The sequence below is a fragment of the Pteropus alecto genome, unplaced genomic scaffold (genome assembly GCF_000325575.1).
Source record: "Pteropus alecto unplaced genomic scaffold, ASM32557v1 scaffold45, whole genome shotgun sequence".
Lineage (NCBI taxonomy): Eukaryota > Metazoa > Chordata > Mammalia > Chiroptera > Pteropodidae > Pteropus > Pteropus alecto.
This window is the reverse complement of record NW_006442491.1, coordinates 34,787,201-34,800,717: the sequence shown is the minus strand read 5'-3', so window position 1 is coordinate 34,800,717 and position 13,517 is coordinate 34,787,201. Positions and strand designations below refer to the sequence as shown.

General features: G+C 44.8%; 1 protein-coding gene across 1 annotated transcript in view; it reads left to right on the top strand.

The window, feature by feature from the left end:
- The window catches only part of LOC102878689 (1,25-dihydroxyvitamin D(3) 24-hydroxylase, mitochondrial), a 16,784-nt gene extending 3,966 nt beyond the window's left edge, over positions 1-12,818 (top strand). The window contains exons 4-12 of the mRNA XM_006921925.3: positions 259-355; positions 2,493-2,584; positions 3,225-3,336; positions 4,718-4,863; positions 7,859-8,025; positions 8,847-8,925; positions 9,354-9,548; positions 9,651-9,803; positions 11,400-12,818. Coding sequence (XP_006921987.1) covers positions 259-355; positions 2,493-2,584; positions 3,225-3,336; positions 4,718-4,863; positions 7,859-8,025; positions 8,847-8,925; positions 9,354-9,548; positions 9,651-9,761 — 999 coding nt within the window. The 3' untranslated portion in view covers positions 9,762-9,803; positions 11,400-12,818. The remainder of the gene's footprint in view (positions 1-258; positions 356-2,492; positions 2,585-3,224; positions 3,337-4,717; positions 4,864-7,858; positions 8,026-8,846; positions 8,926-9,353; positions 9,549-9,650; positions 9,804-11,399) is intronic.
- The last annotated feature ends 699 nt before the right edge of the window (positions 12,819-13,517 follow it).

The following is a 13,517-nucleotide window of genomic DNA, read 5'->3' as shown; positions in this document are numbered from 1 at the left end:
GAAGAAATGTTTGCCTTTCTTTACATTTAGACAAAAGCTGAAACTGAAGCTTTTGGGTGGCTACAGGAAAAGCTGAGGAAACCCCCCAGGACAAGGTTGTTGGGGTGTCAGGTGACCTCCCAAAGAAAATATATAATTAACGTTGCTTCAGTGAACACACAAGGCGGAGAAACCTGGGAGTAGCTTACTGAGCTTTAAATTTTCGTTTTCCCTCAATGACTGGACCGTGTCTTTTGTGGTTTCTTCCTTTTTTTTAAGGTCTTGGCAGATTTTACAGGTAGAATAGATGAACTCTGTGACGAGAGAGGCCACATCGAAGACTTATACAGTGAACTGAACAAATGGTCATTTGAAAGTAAGTCGTTTTTACAGTCTTGTTCATTTGATAGGGCAGGTGATTTTTTTGAGGATAAAACGTGGCTCTGTGGACAGCTTCTCCATAACCATAGACCGTTGCTGATGTGGAGGGGCCATAGCAGCCTTTCTAAAGCCTTTGGGCACGGAAGTTACGCTTTGCACGATGGGTGGTTTGTGTGGTCAATCAACAAACACTTAGCGACTACCTGCCGCGTGCCAGGCACCACACTGGGGACTAGGAACACAGCAGTGAACACAACAGGCCACATCCGTGCTCACATGGAGCTTAGGTACTAGTAGGGGTGATCAATGACAAGGCATTAAACACAGTTTAGTACATACCCTGCCAAGGGCTAAGGGAGTCAAGAAGAACATGATGCCTAGCAAGATGGGGCAAGCCTGCTGTGGTAAGGAGACGTTTGAGGGGAGACCTAAAGGAAGGGCAGGAGCAAGCCGCGAGAGTATCTGTGGGGAGATTGTTCCCGACGGTGCAGACAGGAAGTGCAAAGGCCCTGGGGCAGAAGCATGATGGAAGCCTCTGAGGAACTTCGAGGGAGGGGAAAGACGAGCTGAGAAAGACCAAGCCAGGGCCCAGTCAGCGTAAGAACTTTTCATTGACGTCAGATCGGAGACATGGACAGTTTCAAACAGAAGGGGGCGTGATCTTTCTTCAAGGATCGCTCTGGGAATAAGGAGCAGAAACCTGCCTTGATGAGCTCCCTGCCCAGTTGGGGACTCAGGCAGGGGAGCCAGGGCAGTTTCAACAGCATGTGTGAGCGCCTGACTACCGCGCTTCAGGGCTGTGGGAGAATCAAGAGGGCGGGCTTGGCTGGGCTTGATGGAGGCGCTTGGCGGAGGTGATGCCATCTCAGCTGAGGCCTCGGGCATGAGCAAGAGCTCTCCAGATGAAAGTGAGGGGAAGAGGAATGTTCCAGGCAGAGGAACAGAAGTTATGGTGAAGGAACAGAAAGGCATTCAGAATGACCGGAGCATCTCTTGCAAGGGAGGGGCCTGGCGAGGGCAGAGGATGGTACGAAAGCAGAAGCCAGCCCTGTAAACCGGGATAAAACCAGGGAGCAGAGCTTGGCTTTGAGCCCCGGAGTACCTGGGAGACCAGAGTGCTTTTAACAGGACGGGGTGCAGGGTTCGATCTGGTGCAAGGGCCACTCTGGCTGCTGATGCGAGGGTTTGGGGGGCGCACCCCACGGCGGAGGCTTTTGTCCTGCCCAGTCATCTTAGCACACTAGAAAGCTCCATGCTAATAAGAAATCCGCAGAATGTAGGAAGGGGACAAGGACAAAAAGAAGGAATGATTGTGGAAGAGTGTGTTTTGGAAACTGTCCGCTGTTCACATACCCCAGTTAAGGAGTATCGAATGCATTTCTCTGCAAGCCAATGAAAACCTGACTGCGGTGGTTTAAAAATCATTGTAGAGCATTATGAGAAGTCTCGGGGACCGCAGTCCACAGCTGGCTCTCACCGATGTCACCGGGGAGCCACGCTCATTCTGTCTTCCTGCTCATCTCTCCTTAGCTCGTTGGCTTGCTGCAAAATGGTGACCTGGCCTCGCCTGTGCATTTTAGACAAAAACAAGACGGGAAGAGGGTACTTTTCGCCCTGTATCAAGAAAGCAAAAACAGTACTTCCTCGTGGTCGCACTGTCCAGAGCTGGGTCATGCAGCTGCTGTGGCTGCTCCAAAAAGCCCGGGAAACCAGGGAACAGGGCTGTCATGAGTCTTAGATCACTCCTGATTTATTGCTTGAGGACTGATATGTAAATGCTACGTAAAATCAGGGTTCTCTCAGGGAGGACATGGGGGAGAAAGAATATTGGGTGAATGGCTGCTCCCCGTGACAGCAGTGATTAACTTGGGCAACAGCAAGACATTATGGGAGCGACTCGTTCAGGTACCACATCTGCACAGGGCATTTCTCCCCAGGAGGTCCTGCAGGGGATGATGGGGCATTGCACCTGGCGACGATTTCTAGAAAGAGTCATCAGACTCTGAGACTCTTCGCCTCTGCTCTTAGAAGAGATCTCTCTTCTAGGAGAGAGAGAATCCAGGCTTTAGTAGCCAGCTAATGAATCGCAGAGTCCAGATTGTGGAACAGTGTTGATTATTTTTAAATAACAGGCATCTGCCTTGTGCTCTATGAGAAGAGATTTGGGCTCCTTCAGAAGAACACAGGGGACGAAGCTTTGAACTTCATCATGGCCATCAAAACAGTAAGCACCCCCTAGCAAGAGAGTCGTTTTCCTGACTGAATATTCCCAGGATGTCAGAAATCTGTCTCAGTCTTCCTCCGAGAGTGGCATGCACCCATATTTTATTCTGATAGTTAAGTATTCATTTTAATGTGCGTTACACGTCTTTTCATGCAGAAGCACATGAAATCATTGTTTAGGCAAAGTTGAAATAGGTATTTCAGTTAAAGTTCAGTTGATTAAAATGATATTTTAAAGAGTCTGAAAATTTTCAGATTTAAAATTTTTGCATTAGACGCTGTGAAACTGGTCTAGAAATGGCTGAGGTTTAGAAATGATTGGAAATTGAAGTGAATATGACAGTTACAGTTTTCCGTTTTGCTTTTTTTTTTTAACATTTAGGTCGTAAGAGTGAATTTTTCATTAAACATTTCCAGCAGAAAATCATCCTCCTCAAGATGATTTTTATTATGTCACTGGAGGATGGGGTGGGGCCTGCTTTCAGGACTCCTGAGGAGAGGCCTGGGAGTTCGGGGGTCCTTTGAATTCCGGCCTTTGGGGAGGCACAGGTTGCTGCGTTTAGAACAGCTGTATTCCAGAGTGAAAGTTGTCATGGAGAGGAAGAGAAACCTGGATGAAAGGGCGTGTGTGTCCCTCACAGATGATGAGCACGTTTGGGAGGATGATGGTCACGCCTGTCGAGCTGCACCGGAGCCTCAACACCAAGATCTGGCAGGCCCACACGCTGGCCTGGGACACCATTTTCAAGTCAGGTACCATGGCCACCCACGCCCGGCCACCCTGTCTCTGAAGCTGCTGCCCGGAGGTCTGGGACGGTCCGCTTGGTCTGGCCTCCCTGATCCTTTGATGGAGTCGCTTCTGATTCTTTTGGGCTTTGCAAGCACAAGCTTGGGGATCGCCACGGTGTAGACGAAATCTAAGGAAGAGGCAGGAGGTGGTTTTCTGTTGTCTTGGGAGCTGGCAATGGTTAGAAGCAAGAGCTTCGGAGTCACAGATTCAAGTCCCAGCACTGTCCCTGGTGGGGTGGCCAAACGTGCTCTCTCCTTTTCATCTTTGGCTGTCTTATCTCTGAGATAAGGACAATAATACTAGTTACCTAACTCAATGCGACTGTTTCTAGGTCTAAAACAGATAACGTAAAAACCTGGCATATGACAACATCTCAGTGTATCGGACCTATTTCTGCTCCATTATGGAGGGAATATTTGGTGCTAGGTTATTGTTCTATGACATAATAATACATATATTTTATACATACAGACTCATATAATTACCATCAAAAATACTCTAAGGTAGGTCCTTCTTTTAGTCCCAAATGATGGAACTGAGGCACAAAGCAGTTAAGTAAGTTTCTCGAGATTAAACACTAGGTGATGGCAGAGCCAGGGTTTGAAGTCAGGCAGAAGGGCCCCCAAAGCTCATACTCTAACCACCGTTGTCATTATTATTGCCAACATCGCCGTTGTTATTATTCTGGTCGAGGCTCGCATCATGGATTGAAGTGAGGGAAACAAATGCCTACAATGTTCTTTACAAACATTAAACATTCATGGGCAGCATTCATGGGCATCGTGTGTGTGCACGCACATGCGCACGTGTGTGTGTTTATGTTTGATAACATTAGCGGAGGGCTTCTCCCCTCGTCCATTGCCAAGATTTGGGAGCCGAATCCTATATTAGTATATTTGCCTGTATCGGCGACCGGATCAACCAGACACCTGGATCTCGGTCCAAGCTGTGATTCCGAACCCCACCTCTGTCTCATGGCGATGTCCTCCAAGCTCTAAGCTTTTACTAGTCAAGAGGTGACCTGCAGACCAGCAGCGTCGGCCTGACCTGGGAGCCTGTTAGAAATGCAGACTTCCAGGCCCACCCTGGACCCTCGGTTCAGAATCTGCATGTTAAGAGGAAGCCCAGGTGACCGTTATGCACGTTAACGTTTGAGAAGCCCCGCTCCGTGGGCATCCATCGATGCTTGCCGACTCAACAAGCCGATATGAGCCAACCGGACAGTGTCACTGTCCCCGAAAAGACCCTTCTGAGGTTGCCAAGGTTTCCTCTTAGGCTCCCTTTCGTTCTTTTCTGCATCCTAACGTCCAGCTAACGTCCTCTGCCTCTTCTCTTCTCCAATAGTCAAATCTTGTGTCGACCAGCGGTTAGACAAATACTCTGGGCAGCCCGGCCCAGATTTCCTTTGTGATATTTATCACAACAATCAGCTTTCAAAGAAAGAATTGTACGCGGCTGTCACGGAGCTCCAGCTGGCTGCAGTAGAAACGGTGAGTGTGGGCCTGGTTTTAGTTTGCCAAGTAAACGGCCTGCAAAATCCTTTTCACGATACGTTTTAAATAGTCATTCAACTCACATGTTCCACAGGGATTAACTGAGCTAAAGCTCAGTACGGATGAAAAGTCTCATCCTAGGTGCTGTGGGAGACCCAAGGCACTGCCTTTGTGCTTAAGCGTATGACAGGAGGAAAATTCTAGAGCTAGAACTTGGTCTGTGCCCAGTAACCTAGTGACAAAAATCCAGGCAAAATGTAAGTGCTGAGATCAGCATGCAAAATGCCGCAGGAATTCAGAAGCGGTAAGATTCCACACCACAGCAAGACAGATGATCTAAATTTTTAACAATGGGATATATTTTTGGTGGTTCTGTATGTTACCTAACTGTGGCTGTTATGTACTGTAAAAATATTGGCATACTCTCTGCCAGCCCAATAATATTTTTACACTTAAAATAGGAACATAGTGCATTTGGGGATGTTGATTTCAATTTAAACGAAATGGCTAATTGTCAGAATTCTGTCCCCGATGTGGTGGGCACTCGTAGGAGGTACACAGTACCCACTCCACACGCAAATACTGACAAGCGTTCAGGTGGGTTTAATTGTCTCGATTCATTTTTTGAGCTACCGTTGGAATGAGCATATTAAGATTCCTCATAGGCCCAATATTTCATACACCAGTAGCTTCTATGAAGAATGTAAACTAGTTCATTTCTCGTCCACATTTTCCCCCCTTTCCATAGAGTTTCTTGTCTGAAGAAAAAATAGCACTTTCTACATCGGGGAATAGCAAGTTTCTGATTTCTCATGTTCCAGAAGCTTCTCGAAAGTAGGAATCCATTTCAACTCACTTGCCCAAAGAGGCTCCATAGAGAGATGAAAGTAAAGCTTCACCCATTTTTTTCCCAATTGGAATGTGAGCTCTGTGAGGGCGATGACTGGGTTTTTGTCCCCTGCTGTATTCCTCAGATGTAGAATAGCACTTGGCATATAGTAGGTGCTCAATAAGTACTTGTTCGATAAATTAAAAAATTCAGAAACTATTGTGTGCCTGTAGGTGCCAGATACTTGAGAGACCACCATGAACCAGTTCCCCTCATGGAACTTACCGTGCAAACGTAGACATGCAAACAAACGAATAAACATGATCATTCTGGATAGTGGTGCGGGACATGGAGGAAGCCATCAGGGCGATGTAACAGAGAGATGGGCGCGGGGTCCCTCTCTGTGTCTGCTGGAGCTGACACTGGAGTGATAAGAAGGGACCAACCATAGAAAGTTCCGGTGGGAGATCACTTCAGGCGGAGGAAACAGCCCACGCAAAGGCCCCGGAGCAGGAGGAGGGAGGGAGCCGGGGAGCTAGCGAACGCCATCAGAGTTGAGATGGGAGAAGCCTACGGGCCATGTTAACCGGGAGCCTTAGAAGGCATTTGGATTCCATCGCCCCTGTGATGGAAAGCCTTCGGAGCTCTAGCAGGTGGGTGGGGAGTGGAAGCAGGAAGGCCAGCTATGAGGTCGGTTTCCTCCGTGGAGGTCAAGCCAGGACGGCTTGTGCCCGTGAGGTTTCCCAGGCCACTTGCCCTTGACTTAGCCCCTGCAGTTACCCTAACAGGCCCTGGGCCATCTTACAGGACTTTGGTGAAAGCTACAGTTATCTGCATTTTGGAAACTCGAGGGACCCGCCAATATGATACGATCAGATCTGGTGTTTTGTTTTGTTTTGTGTTTGTCCTGGTAATTCTGAAAATCAGAGAAATTCGAAAGTGTATCTTATTTGGTGCCTATGCCCTCTCCCTGTTTTGTAAATTCGACTCATGCGATAATGCCGTCTACAGCTTATTTGCAGCTGAGGCGGCCAGCCCTCTGACATGAAGAAGCCTGTCTTGGAGACATCTTCTTCCAAAAATAATAAATGCCATTGGCTCTAAATCGTCTTGCACTTTGCTCATCCGTGTGAGTGGTGCATGGCATTTAGCAAAAGCGTCTTCACGTCTACAGAGGGAGGACACAATGACCATTTTTACAGGAATATTTGGTTTAAATTAACTGAAAAACGGCCTAAAGAACAAATACTTATGACTACCAGTGGTGACTATTATAAAGCTGAAAGCTACCTGGGCTGTTTCCGCCAATATTTTTTTTTTCTCTCGTTGCCTCTGGAAAGGAAATCAAGGGTGTCACTTAAAAGGCCACGAGCCATTGTCAGAAACTGTGGCTGGTTCCTTGAAATACTCAGCCCAATGCTAGAATTTCTTATTTTGGTGTTGGTACTTCCTGTGAGGGCTCTTTATATGTGGCTGAAACCCTGAGCACAGATGATGCCTTTATATTTTTGTGGTAACTTTTTAGCGTGTGGCAAAAAAAAAAAAAAAAAAAAAAAAACTTTTTTTAAAATTCCAAAAGTAAAGTTTCTTGTGCCTTTGCATGTAAAATTTTGTTAAAGACCCACTTATTAACAACACTCCTAGAATCTGTCCTTCTCTCCTCATTCGATTTTTAAGATATTTTTGTTTTGAGATAGAGTTTCACACGCAGCTTTAAGAACATTTGAGAGCGTTCCCTGTGTTCGTCTGGTTTCCCCAATGGTAAATCTTGCATAGCAATCAAACCGTATCAGAACCCGAAATTGACCTTGACACGATCCACGCAACTTGTTCTCTTTTCCCCAGTGTTACGTGTGCTCATTTGTGTTTAAACCATTTTTGTATCAAACTATATCTTAAGTGTCCTAATGCAGCACATTACGCACAGGATTCTATTTTGATTCCCTCAGTAAATTAACTGTCTTTAATCGTTATGTTTAAGTAAAATAAATGTGACTTTTCATGTTTCGTATTGGTTTACGGCACAGCAAAGAAGGGCATGTGATAAAGCCCCGCTAATCTATTTGCAGAACAGAGTGGTGGGCATCACCTTTGCCTTGGCTCGTACTGGTTTTAAGGCAATTAGTTTGCAGAAACTCAAGTTTGTGTCCATTTGTTTTTCAGACAGCCAACAGCTTAATGTGGCTTCTTTACAATTTATCCCGTAATCCCCATGTGCAACAGAAGCTTCTTAAGGAAATTCAGAGTGTACTGCCTGAGAATCGGATGCCACGGGCAGAGGATTTGAAGAATATGCCATATCTAAAAGCCTGTCTAAAAGAATCCATGAGGTAAGAATGCATGCCTAAGCGTGTATGTCAGACAGCTGTTCTCTTGAATATGTAATAAGGGGTCTCTCCCACAGACAATCCCACAGTTAATTCATAAACACTTACCATATGCAAAAAAAAAAAAAAAAAAAAAGCCTCGGAACTATATTCCTTTTCTATTTCTCATTCTCAAAATCACTTGGCCAAATTCTGTCACATCTTGTGAAGTCAGTATCCTCCCCTTTAAATCAGTAATACTAATACTTTAATGAATGCCGTATGCAATAACCAAGATTAGGGCCATCATCAAAAGATCTGAGATGACAGCCCAGCAAGGGCACCATATGATTATATAAGACATGGAGACATCTCTGTGTTTAGAGCCACTGGTATAAAATGTCCTTTGAAAATTCCCTTTACCCTCTTTCCGGAAAACAAAACTCACACCATCTCTCACACCATCTTCAGATAACATGGACACGCCTTTACCTTCACGAAGGGTAGATGGGAGAAACCCAGAACGAACATCGAGCTTTAGGGTGAAGCGTGAAAAACGCGTACGTTTGAAATCTGGAATGAAACGGAGCAAAACCACTACTAACAGCTACAAAGCAGGCCAGTCCTGGGGGTTTAGCCACCTGCGAAGATAAAGTATAGAAACACGAGGTATAAATATTGGGAAGAAAACGACGAGACTTCTTTACGAAGAAATGTGATCAGGTTTCCTTCTGGAGTATAAGCATAAGCGACAGTCTATTTAACCAGCATCTGCCTTCCCACAGACACTTGCGCTAGAACTTGGTCTGTGCCCACCTTTATGCCTCTGGTTTTGTTTATTTCAGGCTCACCCCGAGTGTGCCATTTACAACTAGGACTCTTGACAAGGCCATGGTTCTGGGCGAATATGCTTTACCCAAAGGAGTAAGTAGAATTTGAACCTTAAAGAGTTTTGAAAGATGCGCTTTCCAAATATTCATCTGCGTCCCCTAAAAAAATTTGACAAAGAAAGCATTCGTTTTTTTCAGATATGTAGATTGTAGTGCATAGTTGACATGTTGCGTAGTACAGAGGCAGGAATAATGAGTGTGGGCACAGAGAACTGGATTCCAGTATGGCCTTGAGTGAGTTACGTGATCTCTGCGAGCCTCACCTTTCTCATCTGTAAAATGGGGATAATAACAAAATCCACCACACGTGATCATCGTGAGTACGCCACACATTTGCAAATCTTCGCCATTATAAATGTGTGGTTGCTTTTCCATTGGGAAGGTGATTGCCTTCGTAAATTTCACGATTCAGACATCTTCTTCTGGTTATTTTAAATGCTATGTGTTTCTGTGTGTTTTTAGACAGTGCTGATGCTCAACACCCAGGTGTTGGGGTCTGATGAAGAAAACTTTGAAGATTCAAGTCAGTTTAGACCGGAACGATGGCTTCAAGAGAAAAAGATCAACCCTTTCGCGCACCTTCCCTTCGGCACTGGGAAGAGGATGTGCATCGGCCGCCGGTTAGCTGAGCTGCAGCTCCACTTGGCTCTCTGCTGGGTAAAACCTCCGCCCCGTTTCCTGGGCTGCGATCCGTGCTACCCACAGGACAGGGGCGGAGGGTAGCGGGGAACCCTGCTGTTTCATGCACGTGTGTTCTAGATCGTCCGCAAATATGACCTCGTGGCCACGGACAGCGAGCCTGTGACGATGCTGCACTTAGGCATAATGGTGCCCAACCGGGAGCTCCCCGTCGCTTTCTGCCGGCGCTAAGCGGCCTCACGTGAGCAGCCGGGATGCTGCACGTGACCGAGGGTGAGGCGCGCTCGCAAGTCAGCCTGGCCAGGGCTTGAACCCCTTGCTCACCGCGGATGCTCGGGATGACCTGGAGCAGTTACTTAACCGTTCTGCCCCCTTTTATTTTATTATTATTTTTTTAATTTGTAAAATAGGGACCAAAGTAGTATCTATCCAGGTAGTTGATGTGAATACTAAACACTTAGCCTAGAGCCTGGCATCAACTAAGTGCTCAATAAATGCCAGCTGCTGTTACGGCTTTTGCTTAAAAGTATCAAGGGTGGACAGACCTTGGCTGCAAAGGGCCAGCCGGCAAATATTTTAGGCTTTGCAGCCCATAAGGCCAATCTCACACCCACTTAACTCTGCTTTGTAGCTTGAAAGCAGCCTCAGCCAGTTCGTCAGTGAATAGATGTGGGTGTCGTATTCGTTTTCCGTAACAAATCGCTAAAAACAAACTACTAAAAGTTGGTTAAACAACACAAATTTATTATGGTACAGTTCTCCGAGTCAGGAAACCCGCATGGCTCTAACCAGCCAACATCAAGGTGTCTGGCCCAGCTGCCTTCCTTTCTGAAGGCTCCTGGGGTGAATCAGTTTCCTTGCTAATCTGGGTTGCTGGCAGAACTGAGTTTGTTAAGGTAGTAGGATTTAGGTCCCCATTCTCGCACTGTCCACTGAGAACTGTTCCCAGCTTCCAGAGCTGCCCGCGTCCCTCGTCCCTCGGTTCATGACCTCTTCCCCCACCTTCGAAGCCGGTCAGAGCGAATCTCTCCTCCTCCTTCTGCATCTCTCTGACTGGCTGTTAGTCAGGAGGTCCATAATCTTTATAATCACTGCAAAGTTCTTTCTGCCATGGTAAGTTACATATTCACAGGTTCTGGGAATTAGAGCCCTGACATTTTTTTGAGGGCTGTTATTCTGCCTTCCAAGGCTGGGATCCAATAAAACTTATAAAAACAGGTGGTGGGCCTTATTTGACCATAGGGCTTTAGCTGACAGCCCTGGCATATAAGTGTATATATTTAATATATATAATACCATCCTGTATTAAATACAATCTAATACTTTTTCTGTAGTATACCTCCCTATTAATTATTGATGTGATAGAAAGTTAGCCTGAGAAGTCTTTAATATCTTATGTGGAAATGTGACATTTCCAACGTAAGGCTTTATAGAATTACATGTCAGTATCCAAACTCAGTTGCAATCATTCTGTGCTTTCAACAGCATCCCTAGAATTTGCCTGGAACTAGTTGTTACTTGCTAATGGCAAGTTAAGGGGCATTTGCTGATAGGTGGTAACGTAGAGGAACGTGCAGTTATAGATGAAATTTTTGAATGAGACCTAAATGAATTTCTCCCCAAGTGTCTGGTACCACCAGGCAATTTGTCCTATTCTGAGCATTAAATCGAGTAGGATAAGGAAAGAATTCTCGCTTAATTTTGAAAACTCCAGTCTTTAGCCAACACAGGACAGGCTTATCGTGGCAAATCACACCTTTAGCAAGTGCCCAAGGCAAATTTCGCTTTTAGCATTTCTTTCTTGCTAATAATTCCTCTCATTTAATTATACTTCTTTGATATATAATCGAGATATACTTTATTTTCCAGATTTTTTTCTACCAAGACCCGGAGCAACGGTTTTTGATTCCCCTTGCAAGAACGGTGCCTATGGCTTCTGCATCAGTCAAAAACAAACCTCAAAAGCCGGAGCATGAAATAGCATGTAAAGAACATTTAGGCTCAGGTGTTTATGTCCTGGTTTCTGAACAGCTGTTCCAGAAGCTGTACCGTCTATGCAGATAATGGCATTTATTAAGACCGCATCTGACTCTGGGAAGTGGGTGGAGTGTTGGAATGAATATCAGGCACTGCGCGGGGTGTGCTGCTGGCTTACAACGGATGTCAGCACTCGACTGACACAGAGTTGCTCATGCTCTTGTTTCTTCTTGCATTTTCCATGACACGGTGGGGAGGCCGGGCCCATGTCAGCCAGTCAGGTAAACATCCCTAGATGTTCCTGTCCCTGCCCTACCAAATTCGCCGCGTGAATCTTCTCAAGATTACGTGTACATGTTACAGTGAAAGACCTACTATAGCTAAATCGTCTGAAGGTCACAGTAATTTTGACAATCCACTTATCGTAACTCCATTTAATGTAATATTTGGAAATATTTTTGCTTAATAATGTAAGCAAAGCTAAATGTTGGCTGAAGTTATCAAGTCCATATGACACTGCATTTTTTTTCTGTTTTGAAATAGAAATGTTATTGGGAAATTAGAGAAAATCTCTATTTTAAGAAATACTTTCACGAAGTCAAAACCTCTTATCTAAGAATACCTTAAGATTTACTGGGGCATCATTTTTATAAAGAATCCTGAAATTCTTTATTTAGTTAATATTTCTCCTCTGTGACATTAAGAAGTAGATCAACAGTTTTTCAATTGTATGTCTACGTGTGTGTATTCTAATGGCAACTTTCTTAAGTCATTTTTTAAAATATATATGGTATTTGATTTAGGATCTGTGGTTTAAGGCAATGTTCTAAAGTTCAGTTGCAGCTTAAAAATATTCAGTGACTTCCCATGCCTTAATTTTCCCATCTGTAGAATGGGATAATAGTAGAATGTGCGTGTATCATAGATTAACTATATAACCTATGCATGTGATTTGAATTCCCTGGGAAGGTTTGATAACACAAATGGAAATGCATAGAGATTTATACAATATTTACAAAACTCTCTTTAAAAATTGTGTTTACATATGGTTTATTAACATATATTTTTACTACTATTTTTCCTAAGAGGTAACTACATATTCCTGCATATTTGATCAAGATTTTCCTTTTTAGGTTATATTTTTAGAATATTTCAGAAGTATACATTTATACCTTTATATTTGAATAAATGTGTACATATTGCTAACATAAATGTATGCTTTCTCAATGCTATGGAATTATATTTAGAATGATAAATCCATATGTTGTCAGATTTTATCTGTATATCTTTTGTGAATTCTCTGTAAGAATAAAGGCTTTAAAATATGTGAGAGATGTTTCCTCTTCATTGCATTTCTTACAACAAAATTGAAAACTTCAGATTTTGTCTTCCTAGAAAAATTTCTCACATGGCCATTTTTTGAGCTCTGTATCACGACATCTACCATTACGAAAATCGGTTTTACAGAAAGAGGATCGTTTGAATGGCGAAATGATTTTCCTTTTTCGTTGTCGTTGCCGCTTAAACGTTTTTCAAGTGCATGTACTTCCGTCTCCGCGACCTGGACCACAGCTCCGACTCCCAGCTCCCACCTTGTCTCCAACTCCCACCTCCGCCTTGTCTCCCTCCAGGCTGTACTTCGTACACTCGATGTAAGGGTCTTTTCAAAGCCCAGACCTGATGGGGTCTCCTTCCTGCTTCTGTGGCTTCCTATTGCTCTTACAGAAAGAGCCTACTCCTTAAGGTGGACCTTGGTGTCCTGCAAGGCATGGCCCCACTGACCCACAGGCCCTGGATGCCTGCAGACTCCGGCTAACTTGGCTTCTGCCAGTTTCTTCTTTCCCTTAAATGCTATCCGTCCACGAGTTTTGACGCTACCATCCTTCCTCCCGCCGTCCTTCCTCCTGGCACACTCTTTACCTCTCCTCCTCCTCCTCCTCCGCACTCAGAGCCCAGCTCAGGCTTCCTGGAGGAAGTCTTCCTGGATGGCAGAGACCCCCAGAGGCTGCC